The sequence below is a fragment of the Numenius arquata genome, chromosome 4 (assembly GCF_964106895.1).
Source record: "Numenius arquata chromosome 4, bNumArq3.hap1.1, whole genome shotgun sequence".
NCBI lineage: Eukaryota > Metazoa > Chordata > Aves > Charadriiformes > Scolopacidae > Numenius > Numenius arquata.
Genome location: NC_133579.1, coordinates 5,398,638 through 5,415,482, shown reverse-complemented (window position 1 = coordinate 5,415,482; position 16,845 = coordinate 5,398,638). Strand labels below are relative to the sequence as shown.

Below are 16,845 nucleotides of genomic sequence, written 5' to 3'. Positions count from 1 at the left end.
TTGCGGTGCAGGTGGTTTGGTAAGGAGGGCGATTTGGGTGATGCTGTGACAGCTGAATAGTCTCCTTTTTTTTTTTTTTTCCAATTTAAGTAGACTGCAGACTGACTGGGAGTGGCAGTTTTTCTTGTACTATTTTTTACAGATTTAGTATCTAAAAAAATCCCCATCCTCTCTGCTTCAGCTGGAGGACGGTTTAAAGCTCTTGATTGTAACCTAAAAGAATGAGGCTCTTATTTCAGGAAAAGATAACAATAAGCTCGCTTGTCTTAAGGTCCCAGTGTTCAAACAAAAAATTTCCTTAAGAAGGCAACGAAAATTCTACTGTAATCAGGTTTTGTCATCTGTTCCCTTATAAAAATGAATGAAAGGAGCAAGGACAGCCATGTAATCTTTGTGTTGCTGAGGAACACATGCTTCACAGATGGCTCGGTAAAATTGTGCAATTATGCTGGGAACTCATCAAAGCCAAAGACAGGCCATAGACCTACATAAGACCTACAAAAAAAAAAGTCTGTGCTTGAGTAGGGAAAGGAGAAAAGAAAGGACCAGTGAGAGAAGGAAAGCCCGTGAGTATGTGTGTGTGTGGTTATTTCTCCCCGGCATCCACACAGGATCTAGTTCCATATTTCTTAAAATTACAAACTTATTTGACAGGAAGGCAATCCAGCTAACGTGGATGGATTCAAATGGCATGGCTTCATTCCCGCAGCTCCATTCTGGATATGAATATGCTCCATTAATTTTTCTAGCATCACATCCTTGGTATCATTGTATCCTTTGAGAAATGAAACCTCTTTGATGGATGTAAACAGAGATTAGCATGTAAATATCTTGTGGTATAATTGATGTTCAGCAGATGTTTAGATGGTAGCATAAAGAAAAAAAAGTCAGAGCTAGAATTTTTTTCCATACACTCTTTCTGATAGTTATCAAGCCAATAAAGAAATGAGATGAACTATTCTTTGCATTTGTACAGTTGAAGTGTCTCGTGAATCAAATATAAGCCAGAAAAAATATTATTAATGATTACATTTCCATGGAAATTGGCTCAAAACCATATAGGCAGCTGAAAATTCACAAGATCAGTTCATGGCAGGCAACAGGGGCATGCAACAATCTTTTGTTTGTATGAAGCTGTGTGTAAAATAAAATAATTTAAAATTTGGTATGGTTGTATTCTTGTTGGAATGGAGTTAAGAAAACTAATGCTGGCATCTAACCTTCAGAAGCCAGTAGTTTCCTTATTTGCTGATTTTATTCTTCATATTTAAGTTCTGGTTCAAAGTAAAAAATTAGTTTTTTCAAGCCACGTTGCAAGACTTGCATAGCTATAGTCATACTTTTTTCTATGGATGGTACAAGAAATTTATGGTTTTTTCCCAACACTTGAAATTATTTGTTTGGGAATGGGAGTTTAAAGTCACAAATCATGCAAGTGTACATGTGCCACTGCAGTGTTTAATAAACACTTTTAAAAAAAAAATAAATGAATTTTAATTAAAATACTTTCAGTTTTTCAAGGGGAATCTTAAGTCTGTTTCTTGTCATCAGAATATCTCTGATTGGAGAATCAGTCCTGGTTCTAGTTGAATCCTTTAATGCTGCAGAAAGATCCAATTGGATGGGGTCCTGTTCTTTCCTTGAATGTCCCTGGTTCCTGTGGGACCCTGAATCAGATGTGGTGGGGGTCTGGCCCGGCAAACCGGGGAGCTGGGTCTGTGCCAGGGCACAGATGTTGTAAACCTCAGGTTACTGCTGCAGCCAGTTCGAGTTTCTCGGAGTAGGCTTGTTGTTTCGCTTGTTCGACCTGTCCACTCTTGATCATTTCCCAAGAAAAAGAAGTTAAAATTTAGGCAAAATATTCCAAGAAGAGAAAGCGGAGTTTATGAGCTTCTTATAAAAAAGTTGTGTGTTTCTCCTTTGAAACGATTTTTTTTCAGACCTTCATGCCTTCAGTAGTTACCGTGGCTTTGGTCAGGTGTGCTGGAGACAATTACTTTGGTCAGCCTTGCTTACCAGGTATGAGTGACTTCAGTGTTGTGGGCTGCCCCAGGAAGATTTCATTGACTAGTTGACAAGAAGACCCCGTTACTGTTGAGAAACCCTTTTAATTTGGCCTCGTTTCCAACATCTGAAAAATACGGTGTAAGGTGCAGGCTCTAGATAAGCTGCTGTTGGTAGCAGGTAATGCAGCCTGAGCTTTGTAGAACGTTTCCTCCTGTTGGGAGCGCGAGGGTCATTCTGATCACAGTGTTACATTTCATTAAAAATTTTAAAGTGTGAAAACTAGGAGAGATAGTAGGAGCTTTGAGTTCTAACAAATATTAAAAGTTTAAGGTTGTTTCATACAAGTGCAATAGGACTGTATTTGTCTGATGATGACATTTGGTACTACGTGACGGTACAGCAAGAACAGATATAATTCTGTCTGTAAATTGTTCTTTTACACCTAAGTAAGCAAATAGGTGGCTATGTTTCCTTAAATACCCACCACTAGCACTAAAACTATTTTCATAAGTAGCCTGCAACTACAAAAACGTTAGAGAAAAACGTTAGAGCTGAAACTTGCTTTCTGCCCTATTTGCAAAGAGATTCTGCTCTCCGTGTTTGAATTCTCTTGTGAAGAAGACCCAGTTTTCCAATGAAATTTCGAGAACTTCACAGTCTTAGAAAAGGGGAGGAAAGAAGACGAAATTTAAAACTGCAAACCCATGTAATTTTCCCAGACGGGAATATAGAATCATAGAATGGTTTGGGTTGGAAGGGACCTTAAAGATCATGGAGTTCCAACCCCCTGCCATGGGCAGAGACACCTCCCAGCAGACCAGGTTGCTCAAAGCCCCATCCAGCCTGGCCTTGAACCCCTCCAGGGATGGGGCAGCCACAGCTTCTCTGGGCAACCTAGGCTATATAGGACTTCTTCTTGGTTTATCTACCTGAATTCAAATATGCCCTTGAGCGCTTGCATCAAAAATTAACTGCTCTACATGTCTGCATAGGAGGAAGGTTGCTGTTAAGACAATCTGGTGTTAGAATGGTTCTCCTGATCCAAAGTCTGGGGTATATCGTCTTAGATTTCAAATTAAGGATCAAATTCATGGAGATGCTTCAGCCACTTTCTTCATGGGGACTATCGCTAAAGCCCACTTGAATAACAATTCTGGCTGCTTTGGCTGTTGTGGCACATAGTTTCTTTGAAGTTGTAATTGAATTGATTTATAGTTAATGCTACATGTCTCAGGCTGGTGCAAAGGTTGTGGGTTAGTGTTCTCTTGGAGTTCAAATCAACTTGGATTTATTGTATATGCAATGATAAGGTTTTTTTTTCCCCACGATTTGCAGAACATGAAAGCACGTGAGAGCAGCTAAGATATTGAACATACAAAAACTGCCCTGGTGAAATTATTTCAGATGAATCTGGAAATGCAAATGTTAGTATTCTTAAATCGTGACATTGTTATATGCATATGTTGTCATTACTGGGCAGAGGTAAGCATGCTTGGCATAACTGTAAAAGTGTAGATTCACTTTAATTTCTGTTGTATTTCTTGGGAGCTTGCTCTCCATGATGCTTTTTTTTGTTTACCCTAGCTTTTGTTGACAATAGTAAAGCCCTGCCTTTGGTCTGGGATTATTTGCTATGTGTTTAAGGCCTTTCTATGACTTACAGTTTGTATTTATATAATTATTCTGCAGTACTGTCTGTGTTGCTACACTAGTGGCTGAAATGAGTTCAGAAGCATCTTAATTTTCTGTGAAATAACCAATTTAAAGTAATACGACTTTCTTAAAACCTTATTTTGCCTTGAAGATAAAAGTTCTTTCACAATGCATTTAAATAGCAACATCATCATGGTATAGAGCTGGATGTCTTTTGATTATGCAGATTCTCAGTTTGGTATATTTGTAGGAGAAACCAGAGTGTATATATTATTGTCTGGGAGGTTTTTCCAAAATAAGGCTATTGTCTTATTAAGACTCGGAAATGTGATGCAGTTGTTGAACGAAATGAGGCATCGTTGCATACAAGCCTATTAACTTTGTACCATTTGAGCTTTGATCATCCCAGGATCTATCTAAATGACAAGCAATAGGAATTAGGAATACCTACTTCAGACATAAGAGAGGTTTCCTTATGCAGGGAAGCGTTCTGGTTTCTGTTGATTGGGGGGAAAAAGAAAAAAAGCTTAAATGGGATGTTTTTGCTTTTTTCTGTGATCGGGACTGCACTTTTTAGAAGTACCAGACTCACTACAGCTTCCCTGTCAGCTTTGTGAAGAACTGGGATTGGGATAGAAAACTGCTGTTTCATACTCTTCCCTGCTGCGTGTTTTTCTTGGCATAAGTGTGCAAATACAAATGGCAGCCAGAATTGGCACTGAATCGTGTTTGAGAAGTACACTTTATTTATACAACTCTGGCAATAAAAAATGCAGAATTCTCAAGCGCTCTAATTCCTAATTAGCATCTAACCACATTAAACATTAAATAAACTCGCAGTTAAGGGCTGTGCAATCCAATATTAAAAAAAAAATGTGTTATGTGTTCAAAACTGAGCATGTAAAAAGCGTTTGGTGGGCTTCCATTATGATTACCTGTCAGTAGTTTCAGGTTTTCTCAATTTATAGGTAAAATTTTTCATTAGCTGCTTGCCTTTATCATTAAGGACTTAATAATTTATTTTCACTGGTGCTGCGTCAGCTTTCCTTCCCTTATTTAGATGCAGTCAGAAGCAGCTTTAAATTGTAATTCTGAAAGTGAGGATGTGATGTGTTTCTTATAATTGGTGATAAAGATTATGTCTCTCTTAATTCTGATGGATATATTGGATCATAAAAGACTCTGACTTGTTTTCAAACAAGTTAATGAACTTTGGAAAGATAAAGAAGGGACATTAGCAGAAAATTACTTTCTTGTAATATTCAAGATTTCTAAATATTATATCTCAAATTGAGTCAGAAAATCTAAGAGTCTTTCAAAAGGGTAATTTGTGACAAATGTATTTCTCATCTTGACCATTTTACACTTTCTGAAGCTCATGAGATGCTTTAAGCTAAAAAGAAATAAAATTTGATGTGTAGAATTTAAAAGTTGTCTCCAAAATAATTTGAAAATGTTGAATTCTTTCGAACTGGTGTTCTCCTACTAAAAAAAAAATGTTTAGAGAAATAATAATTTTTGGAGTAAAAATTAAATGCAAATTCAAGAAAACCCTGTTTTTATTCATTAGAATAACCAGACATGTCTGCATCAAAGGAGCAGAAACTATACTATGAAGTATTAAGCTTTCAAACATACAAATTCTTTTCTAATTATGATTGCAATTTAATAGGAACACACTGTTACTTCCAGATCTGCAATTGCTGTGAGATTTCCTGGTTTTTTGTTTTGATTTGCTGGTGGTGAACACAGCTGAATTCAGTGAGATTGCCCAGTAAGAACCTGGTGTTCTGTAAATTCAGGAAACTGCTGACTTTTATGAGAGGTAAACTTTGTTTATAGACGTCATGTCTTTTCCATTCCCACTTGAGTGATACAGCTGATAGATCAGCTGTATGATTAGCAGTGTATTATTCACTTTGTAAAATGCACCAGCAGGACCGTGTGATGTGTTATCAAAGGGAATTCCACGTACACGTGAACATTTTTTTCAATCCAGAGTATCATTTTCCTTTATCAGGGAGTCTTCAAAATGCAATAAAGATTTATCTTGTACTTCACAAACACGCTGGAAACATTTTATTTATTGGTTGGTTGGTGCATCTGTTGCAATCCCAGCGGCCTGTTCACGTGGGACAGGCAAATCCCTCCTTTCCTCTTGCCCTTCCAAAAGCTCTTGGTTGGTGATGCTGAGACCAGAATCTAGCCTGTTGGCGTGTTTAATAGGATAAAGGCTGGTTAGCAGCAACTTGTGTTGCATAAAATGTTTGCCAAAAGTATTAGACAGACGCTGCCTTCTGCTCAGCTTGCAGATGGGTAGTCATCCCTTATGACAGTGCATGCCCTTTTTCTAAAGCTCTTGTTAAGCTGCATTTTAATCAAGAAAAGATTTAGAATGGTCTTCTAGTGGCGGCTTCTTCTAGCACTTGGCTTCAGCTTGCAGCAGCTTGCAGAGCCAGCCTGTTATCCAGCCTCTGATGAGGCAATACACTTAGGCACGATGGGGCCTTGAGCAACCTTGAGACCTTCACTTAGGATGGGGCTTTGAGCAACCTGGTCTGGTGGGAGGTGTCCCTGCCTGTGGCAGGGGAGTTGGAACTCCATGGTCTTTAAGGTCCCTTCCAACCCAAACCATTCTATGATCTTATTTGTGGCCGTGCGAGTAACTCCATCGCTATTCATCAGCCAAACTTGCATTGACCAGCAAGAGCATAGAATAATTTAGGTTGGAAAAAACCTTTAGGATCATCGAGTCCAACCGTTAACCTCACACTGCCAAGTCCACCACTAAACCATGTCTCTAAGTACCACATCTGCATGTCTTTTAAATACCCCCAGGGATGGTCACTCAACCACTTCCCTGGGCAGCCCGTTCTAGTGCTTGGTAACACTTTCAGTGAAGAAATTTTTCCTAATATCCAATCTAAACCTCCCCTGGTGCAACTTGAGACCGTTTCCTCTCATCCTATAACTTCTACCAGGGAAGTACCTCTTTCAGGGAGTTGTAGAGAGCGAGAAGGTCTCCCCTCAGCCTCCTTTTCTCCAGGCTGAACGTCCCCAGCTCCCTCAGCCGCTCCTCACAAGGCTTGTTCTCCAGACCCCTCACCAGCTCCGTTGCCCTTCTCTGGACCTGCTCCAGCACTTCAATGTCCTTCTTGTCATGAGGGGCCCAAAACTGGACACAGCACTTGAGGTGCAATAGCTAGTCCCCAGAAAACCAGTTTTCCACAGTGAAGGTATTAGATGGTGGTGACAGAATTCTTGACATCTGGGAAGAAAAGGGAACAGATACCTTCCGATTTGGGCCAGGAAAAGGCGGTACTAAATCTTTTTGAGAGTGACTTCAGTACAAGGAAGAGGGTGGAGACATCTGACTTCCCGCCTGGCTGAGGGGAACTGGACTTTGACTGTAAATCTCCTGCTTTCAGCTGTGGTGGAGCTGAAAGGAAGGATGGGATCAAAAATGAAAGCACAGTCATGTCTCAGAGAGGTGATTATAGAGGTGGGGGAGATCAGTTCAGGGGGCATTTCCTCATCAAAGGAGGACACTGAGTTAGGAGTCTCAGTGGGCGTGGAAGGATGAACAAGATGTGCAGTAAAATGTTGAAAAATGTTGTCAGTGACTAGGGAAATGCAGAAAAGGTGATCGGGATACAGGACAAAGTGGGAAACTATTTTCTTGCTCTTCTCTTGGAAAAAAAGTTTTCTGCTATGTTAAAGAACAGCTTTAGCAGAAAAAAAAAATATATACACGATGGAGAAAGGGTTATGGTTATCCCAAAATGCGGTAGTAGTATATTCATCATTTATGAGCAGGTTATGAAGATCCACGTTTCTTCAGCGCAACCATTTTTGTGTGGGTGTGTGTTTACTTCTGAGTTCATGTTTACTTTAGGGAAAGAAGCCAGGACTGAGCTTTCAGGCAGATTGATGCCCCTTTGGGTCAGAGGAACGGAGAAGGAAATACCTTGGTCAGCTGTGGAAAGGAAATTAGGGCTGGAGTGGGAAGTATTGCAGATGTGGTCCGTCTATTCCCCTGTCCTTACAGGCAGCAGGGTCTGGAGGCAGCTTTGAGAGTGGCTCTGGGTACGGTAGGGAGAAGGAATATATTATATATTCTGACCTTGGCTGATGTTCTCTCTGCTGCTTGTGATTCATCCAGTCCTGCAGGCGAGATGGGAGAAACAGGTGGTGCCTCAGCTGGTGAATTGCTGGGGAGAGAAGAAGAGTCTTTTGTTCAGAAGCAGAAGCCAGCCCGAGCGGCTACCGCTGCTGCTGCTGCTGGCACAGGTTAATGGGGAGGGGAGAGGACGTGCACGGTGCCTGCCACAGCTGCTATTGCTGCCGGAGTCTTCTCTGTTGAAATTGTGATTATTTTTATTTATTTATTTATTAATTTATTTTTTTATTTTTTTTTGTGGCAAAATCAAGCAAAAGTGCATCAACAGAACCGGCGTGGTGTTCTTCTGGGACCTGGAATGTGAGGTGCATTAATTAGAGCTGACAGAAACTCAGGCTGATGTGCAAAATACTACCTTGATGTTTGTGATGAAATGATAAGAAAATACATTTAATGTAAGATAAGGAAAATATGATAAGAAAATACATTTGGATTGTCCTCTGTAATCTCGGGTGGTTTTCTTCCCAAGTATAGATCTCTGTTCTCTCTACAATCATTCTGAATAGTGCAAAAAGAGCAAAATGTTTTCCACCATCCAGATGCCTATAGATACACTAAGAACTTGAAGAGAAAACATAAAAAACACAAGAATTTAATCTTTGTGTTTATAAATTTGTGAAGATAAGCCTACTATCATAGACACTTATAAAAATTGTAATATATGAACATTTTCCTTGTGGGTTTCTTTCAGGACTTCGTCTTTTGACTGTGCAAAATAAAATTTTATTAGGTTTTAATGTACAAAACGTCTTTCTAGCTTTATTCAGTGGGCTTCAATGTACTATACTGGATGCTTCAGTTGAACTGCTTTTCCTAAAGTGAAAATAGACAGGAAATGACCTTATTAAAAATGTAAATGTTTTTGCAGACCACCTTGGTTTTGTTTATGACGGTACAGATTTAGGGGTAGAAACAATGCTAGAATAAGTGTGGTGGGAAAAAATAAGTAACTTTTTCTTTAATCGTTTTTTTTCAAACAAAAAAGACTTTCTTTCTAGGCTCACAGAAGTAGGATGATTGCTTTCAGAAAAATAGTTAGGTATTTTGTGATCCGGGTTTGTGATCTGACATAATTTCAGGACTTAATTTCTTATCTGTGGAGAAAGCGAAAACTCTTCGTGCCCTGGGAACCTTCTGCAGGCAGACCTCTTTGTCTTCCCTGATTTCATTCCAGATGTCAGAGGAGTCATTTGTGCTGTTGGCAGCTTCTTGTGCTATCTGTATCTGCAGCAGCGGTGGTTTTCTTTTCTTTTTTTTCTTTTTTTTTTTTTTTTCCCCCCAACACCACACAGAGCAACTATGGGGGGGGGGGGGGGGGGAAACAAACCTCCCAGCAAACAACCCAACAACAGTACTCTTTATTTTCCCAAGACCAGAAGTAAAACCCGTGTAACAGGAACTCAGTGTACGTTCTCTGTGAAACACGCTGCCTCGCAAAAGGGCAGCAGATCAACGAGCAGGCAAACACATTAGTGTTTATTTGGCACACAGAACAGATTCTTTTATAATTCTTTGAATTTGGATTTTCAGTCTTTACCTTTGAATTTTCAGTCCTGGTGTTTTCCTACAGTGTGTTACAGCGAAGGTTAAAAGAGTTAGAACATGGACTAGTACAGAAAGAATGTAAAAACATTTTGGAAGTAATAAATACGCAACCAGCAAAAAAGGATTTCGTTATCTTCATTGATATTATTAGTATGGAATCTTCTCCAAATGTTCTGTGTAGTCCTGTGCATTTCTCTAAGGTAGAGCTGAATTACTGTCCTCCTTACCAATGTCGCACAGAGACCTTGTGTCATGGCCAGAGATAGAGATTTTTTTTTTTTTGTCCCCACTGGAGTTAGGGGACTTAGCCCTAAACTGTTATCTTACATATTTTATGTGTAGGTGCTCTCCTACTTCAAAAGGCCCACTTGCTACCCCACGTTTTGGTTTTCAAGTTTGTCATACATCAAACTTCTAAAGATTGTCGAACTTCTAAAGATGTGCCTCTTCATGCTTAGTATTTTCTCAGCATTCTTCTCCGAAGCAGCTGTACGCTGATCACTTAGATGCCGTTTTGTGCTAACGAAGTTTCCAGAAGGATGCTTGAGGAAGTTTAGGTCTGTAATTTGAATTTCAGACTTTGCGGGGGCAAGGGTTGTAGCAATCGGAGTCACTCAAGGATATTCCTAGAATGACAAAGTTTTCCACAGACAGTTCTAAAAGCTGGCAAGCAAAACTGGATTAAGATTATTTATTTATTTTTTTTAAATGTAAATAACAAACATCCTCTCTTTTATCTTTCCTCTTCATCTGGTCTTTTAAATTTAGACTGCTCTTTATGGCACCTAGCCAACATGCTTCTCTGGAATGTTTCATGAAGGTCTCTTAACTCTGAATTCAGGAAATCTGAACATGAGGAGGAACTTATTTCCTGTGAGGGTGGCAGAGCCCTGGAAGAGGCTGCCCAGAGAGGTGGTGGAGTCTCCTTCTCTGGAGACATTCCAAACCCACCTGGACAAGTTCCCGTGTAACCTGCTCTGGGTGACCCTGCTCTGGCAGGGGGTTGGACTTGATGATCTCCAGAGGTCCCTTCCAACCCCCCTACCATTCTGTGATTCTGTGAAATCAGAAAGAGCGTGGCTGGCAGAGAGATCCAGGGGCAGCAAATCTCCATTTGTGGTGCCGCAAGGGTGAATCCCTGTACTATAGCGATGTTCCGGGAATGCTGGTAGCACGAGATGAAAATGGAAAATTATATTATGTTTAAACCCTATGGCTTTACTGTTCCTTGAGAGAACTAGGAATTGAAGGGAAGTTGATGGAAACTCTGGAATCCACTTGGAAAGCTATAGGAAAGCTGAGGATCACTGTTTGTCTTCTGGAATCCAGGCGTGCACAGAGATAATGTGTTATTCCCTGTGCTTGAAGTTGTGTTAAGGCACACCTACACTCATACAGATCAATCTTGAAGGTAACCTCAGCAAGACGTGCAGTATACTCTGAGAAACAACGAATCATGATTTACTGACGTGTGTGCGTGATAAATGAAATTGCATGAAGTTTGAGCTGATCTTTTGCCTTGGGTGGGTGGTGGTTTTTGGGTTTTGGTTGGGTTTTTTTGTTGTTGTTGTTGTTTTTTTTTTTTTTTTTTTATGAGCATGGGAATCGCGTGTGCCAATTGATTGCTACAGTTGTTTGCTCAGCCCAGTAGCAGGGGCCATTTAGCTGTGTCCTTGCAATTTGTAATGCTTCTTCATGCAATGTGGTGCTCAGCAGTGACTCTGGACTTTGAGCAGCAGACTTGAAGTTATGGTGGAACTTCTAGAAAGCACTGAGTGCTATTTCAGGGGAATTTCTGACTTTTTTTGTGCGTCCGATTCTTCAGTGAACAATAAATTGGTTGTGTTGTCCATTTTACTTTTCTTTCTATTTTTTTCTTTTTTTACAGGTGCTTTTTTTCTATAGTTAGTTTATGTAGTTTATCTGCAAAAAGCTTCTATAAACTCTTTTCTCTTAGCTCAGCAGCTGTCAACGCCTGAGTAATTTCTGGGCATCCTTATATATTTTCCTGTTAAGGTCTGTAATTTCTGTGTTGGGTTCCTCCTTAAGGCTGTGTCTACACGTGACCTGCTTTTTCTGTGTTTACTAATTTTTGAAGAGCTGTTCGTGGTTGTCCTCAGTTGATGTTCGAATAATTCTGGAGTCTGTTGAAGATCTCTCCCTCAGACCTAATGTGTGTTAATTACAAGTTCAAAGATAACCTTAATCTAGGATTGTGACTATGGAAAAATAGACATTTTACACTGTAACCAAAGCAATTACTTCTCCATCCTCCTGCCTGATGACAACCGTCTGTTCTCCCTGGTAAAGTCCTGGAGCAGAGGTGTGTGTGTGGAGTCAGCAGTGTCTCTGCTATCTAGGCAAGGAGTTGGCATCGTAGAAACCTAGGTTTCTTCATTGCTTTGTGTTGCTCACTTGACAGTTGGGTGAAGACCACCAAGGATGGGTCTTGGTGGCAGGTGGATGGAGGTGTCTACCTACCTGTTCTCCCCTGAATTCTCTTACCCCACTCTTCTAGAAAACAGGAGATCTTTTTTCCAGTTACTTTGAGATACCCGTGGCTTCATAGTGTTCTCGTGTAAGTGCCCTGAAAGGTTCAAATGGTTGCATCCATAGATCTGTGGGACATAGCGTGATGTCTTTTTTAGGAAGCAAATCTGCATTGGTGGGAAAAACAGGTGGCAAATCTTTAGGAAAAACCTGGCATCGTGACTACACTACCCCTACAGTGTGAGTACAGCAGCGAAACACAGGGGCTTGTGCCGAGTTGCTGGAAGGGGCCGAAGTCATCCTAGGCCTCCCCACTGTAATTAGTGACATGTGAGGGTTCGGATATTTTCCTCTATTTGGTTTCTGATAACCTCTGCAGATGTGTGGTCTGGGACAGACAGCTCTGTTTACCGCAGCTGATGTTATACTGCTCTTGACCTCGTGACTCTCAGCCGGCGTCTTGAATCGCTTGAGAATAACTAATGCCCAAGCTCCCAGCTTGTTTTCTGCTTCGCCTTCAGCCAAGTGAACGTTCACCTTCCTTCACAGTTACAGGAAATGAAGATCTTCTGGGATAACATAAGTGTGGGTGAGCGGTATGTTTGGTCTGTGGGGAAATAATGTGAACAGAGAGAGATTACAGGCAGTAAAAACAGAACGTGAGTTTCAGAGGTAGTTCTCGCGATTTTTTTTTTAATTTTTTTCTTTCCCCTCTCAATTCTAAAGTGAATTTAATACCGTTGGCTGGTTTAGTGAAAACTTTCAAAAAAATGAATTTGGAGTCACAGGGTTCAACAGGCTTTCTGGCTCTGTGTGGGATTGGTTGTGCGCTGTGCAGGTGATGCGCACAGTCACTTTGCCATAACCCAGCTCTCTGGATATTCGTAGCAAGGAGAGATATAAAGGGCTGTTGTCCACCAACAGTTAACTGCTGAAAGTGAATCATTGTCATTTTTTTTTTACCATCAATAAAACATTAGATAGCAAGCCTAAATAGTCAGGAAAAAGAGGGGTTTAACGAAATAGAAAATCTACCTCACTGTAGAGAGCGATATGAAACATACAGTGTGCTGGCGATATTCCGAACATAATTCTGTTTATGTCCTGGATAACTAGATTTGTCTCTTCAGTAATAAAAATGTGTAATGCCAGTTACATAGTCCTCTTCAGCAGAGGACGGATCACTGCTTGGGAATGAAAATGTTTGAGTCCCAGCCGAGAGGAAAAAAGGGATGCTGTGACTGCCATCCTTCCACACAGGGGTTATTTATTGCCCCTTTTATGGAATTTGCACCACGCCAGAATTTAGATGAGTTCATGTACAGTGTACAATGCACAGTGACTTGGAGCTGAATGGTTATGAAAGACATGACATTTGTGCGCTTGTGGTGCCAGTTTTTAATGACTAAAGAATATGCGTGTCTGGGGGAAGAATTGTCAATGTAAGATTTTAGTCTACAGTGTGTAGATATTTTCAGTGCCCAAGTCTTTGTAATGGAATGAATTCATAAAAATTAATTATATCCTTTGTACGTTAAATATGATTTATTTCTTTTGGAATGACTTACTGCGCATCTCTTGTTGTTTCCAGTTCTTGAAAGTGAAATATAAGAAAACTTAACTCTTTTGGTAATTTATTAGTGATGTTACTAACTTCTCATTTGGTCCCCAAGGATGAGGTCCTGTAGAGGGAAGAGTGAACATTTTCATGTTTCAGGTGCAACTGACTGTTATTTAAGCAACTTCACTTTACAATAGGCTTGATTATTAATACATCAGAAATCTTACTTGTGGTTACTATGGTAAAAGTTACATTTCATAATCATATTTCCTGACTAGACTTAATTTAGAAATTAGCAGCTTATTTCAGCTTTGTCTTGTAGTATATTTCTAAAGTGCTAGAGCAAGATTTTGAAAATTAGTCATTTTGCTCTTGCTTGATTGTAGTATGAGGACAGGGTGGAAGTGGTTCTTCAGAGAATGTTCAGTTTTTCAGCTTCATTAATATTTCCCTGTTTAACTCTTTAACACTATGTAGGTAAGGTTTTATGTCATGTTAGGATAACAGGACTACTAAATGCTTTATAAATAAAATACTAGGTTTAGATTCCAAATAATATTTTGATGTGACTCTGTATCCAAAGCATAAGAAATTTGGGAAACAAATTATAAACATAAACTTCCAAAAGTTGTTCAAGACTTCCTGAAATATCTTTTTCCTTATTTGTCTTGTTTCATGCAGGGTTTCCTTCACCGAATGATCCAATGTGCTGCAGCCAAAGTGGATAAAAATGTCACAGAAGAGACAGTTAAGGTTAGTCTCCGAATTGCATATTTCTTCTGTCTTGTATCTGATGTTTTATTTATGTATGTTTTATTCTTTCGCAGATGTTGTTTTCAAATATTGAAGATATTCTCGCAGTTCACAAAAACTTCCTGTCCCTGGTGGAGGAGTGCTTGCAGCCAGAACCTAATGCGCAGCATGAAGTTGGAACCTGCTTTCTTCATTACGTATGCTATTTTTTATTACAGCCTTATTTCACTTTTTTTCCCTTTATGAATTGTATTTATTAATTACTGTCATGATGATGAATGTACATAGTCATGAGAAGAAAATATGACTTGATTGCATAACGTAGAGTACTTTGAGGTCATCTCAATAATCTGGTTATTGTCATTTCTAAAAAAAACAAACCAGGGGAGGAGAATGAAGAAAGAACATATCAAACAGGCAAAATTTTGTTGTTTCATCGTTTTTACGTTCACCAAATTATCCCAGGCTGACAAACTGAGCCCTGCAGCATGAGCAAGGCCTTTATGTGAGAGGGAGGTACGAGGATCAGGGTTGCATGAAACAGCAAAAGTAATAATATGCTTTATTTTTATTCCCCTTTGATGCTTGGCAAAAATGTGAATATTTAGCAAAGAATTGCATATGCCGGGTAAAATACCTCCATGGTTCTGGACTGTGAAGATATTTTACTTCTCACAACTGCAGTACCTCCACAAGTATGTTTGTGTGTCCTGTAGTAGTTGTTTTTTAGGAGTGTTGTTTTTCCTGTTGGAGCAAAACAAGGATATCAGTGTTACAGAGCTCTGCAAAATAAGCATTAGTTAGTTTGCTTTCAGTTGTAGGCCTAAAAAAAGTCTAGGTTTTGTTGTTATCTCTGGTTAGAGTCTCATTTGTTTGCTAAGTCTTTGTTTATTCATTGGTGGGGGGAGAAAATTATTAATGGTTTATGGAAACATTTTACAGAAGTTGAGTAACATCAGGTTTTGACTCTGAAGAAGTATGGATCACATTTGCAAATAAACGTTTGCAGACAAAATAGGTAACGATGTCAGCAAATAACCCACTTGTGCATTTTCTTCCTGCTTTGTTTTTTTCTTTTTTTTTGTTATCCTGTATTTTTGTGACAGTCCAGCCTCTGATTTTTTTTCAGCAAAACCTTATGAAGTTCAACAGAGACAAATGTAAGGTCTTGCACCTGGAAAAACATAATCCAGGGGTGCAGCACAGGCTGGGATGTACCCAGCTGGGGAGCAGCTCTGTGGAAAGGGACCTGGGGGTCCTGGTGGACAACAAGCTCAATAGGAGTGACTAGTGAGCTGCTGCGGCAAAGAAAGCCAACGGGATGCCGGGTTGCATCAACAAGGAAGTCATTATCTCTACTCAGTGCTTGTCAGGCCACACCTGGAATACTGTGTTGACTTTTTGGTCCCCTCTATACAAAAAAGATGTGGACAGGCTGGAGAGGGTCCAGAGAAGGGCCACCGAGATGATTGGGAGGCCTGCCGTATGAGGAAAGGCTGAAAGAATTGGGTTTGTTCAGCCTTGAGGACAGAAGGCTTAGGGGGGAGACCTTATCACCATGTTCCGCTATTTAAGGATGTCTACAAAGAAGATGAAGACTCCCTTTTTACAAGGAGTCACGAGGAAAAGACGAGGGGTAATAGGTACAAGTTACTCCTGGGGAGATTCCGATTGACACAAGAGGACAGTTTTCCACAATGAGAACAATCAGCCATTGGAATAACGTCCCCAGGGAAGTGGTGGATTCCCCGTTGTTGGACACTTAAGATTCAGCTGGACAGGGTGCTGGGCCATCTTGTCTAGACTGTGCTTTTGCCAAGAAATTTTGGACCAGATGGTCCTTGAGGTCCCTTCCAACTTGGTATTCTGTGATTCCATGATTGAAATTCCGAAGTGATGCTTGTAGACTGTTCATAATTATAATTTGAGGCTGGACCTCAAATACTAAACATAGGAGGAAGAGCTGACCTTCCAAAATGAAGACTATATTAGCTATTCAGCTCTGAAAAGTGTTCATTCCATGTTTTATTAATTAAAAAAAAAAATCAAAATGGAAAGTGAAGAACAATGTATTTCTTTGTTTCTGCAGAAAGAGAAATTCCGTATCTATGATGAATACTGCAGTAACCACGAGAAAGCACAGAAAGTTCTGCTTGACCTTAACAAAATAAGAACAGTGCGGACGTTTCTTTTGGTAAATAAACTTTGAACTGGTGTTCTGACAATGTTTTTTGCCTGGGCAGCTAATTATTAGCAATGTCACCTCCACCTTGTAACAACTGCAACTACAAGCACGCCTGCAAGCGGTTAGAAGGGGGTGGTGTTTCCAGAGGAAGGGGTTGTGTACATCATATTTTCACCACCGCACTTGGATCCACGCGTAATACAGCATTAGGCAGTGTGCTTTGAGCTTGCTGGCCAAGAGACAAGAGTGTAAATCCGCCAGTGCCTGTAGAAAGAAAAAAAGAATAGGATGAGATACGTAAGGAGGGGTAGGGACAGAAATTAGAAAAAGGAAGCTGAAGGACTTGTCACAACTTCTGAAGAGAAGGTCCATGTTCTGGTGCTGTGCCAGGCAGAAAAATGTTTTGTTATGGGTCATGGAGTAGCCACCCTGATCTTAGATGTTGACTTAGTCTGAGGTCAAAAGGAACAG

The 16,845-nt window shown here is 40.1% G+C and overlaps 1 protein-coding gene across 1 annotated transcript in view; it reads left to right on the top strand.

Moving 5' to 3' along the window:
* The window catches only part of PREX2 (phosphatidylinositol-3,4,5-trisphosphate dependent Rac exchange factor 2), a 190,951-nt gene that overhangs the window by 41,557 nt on the left and 132,549 nt on the right, over positions 1-16,845 (top strand). The window contains exons 2-4 of the mRNA XM_074146851.1: positions 14,118-14,189; positions 14,264-14,386; positions 16,279-16,383. Coding sequence (XP_074002952.1) covers positions 14,118-14,189; positions 14,264-14,386; positions 16,279-16,383 — 300 coding nt within the window. The remainder of the gene's footprint in view (positions 1-14,117; positions 14,190-14,263; positions 14,387-16,278; positions 16,384-16,845) is intronic.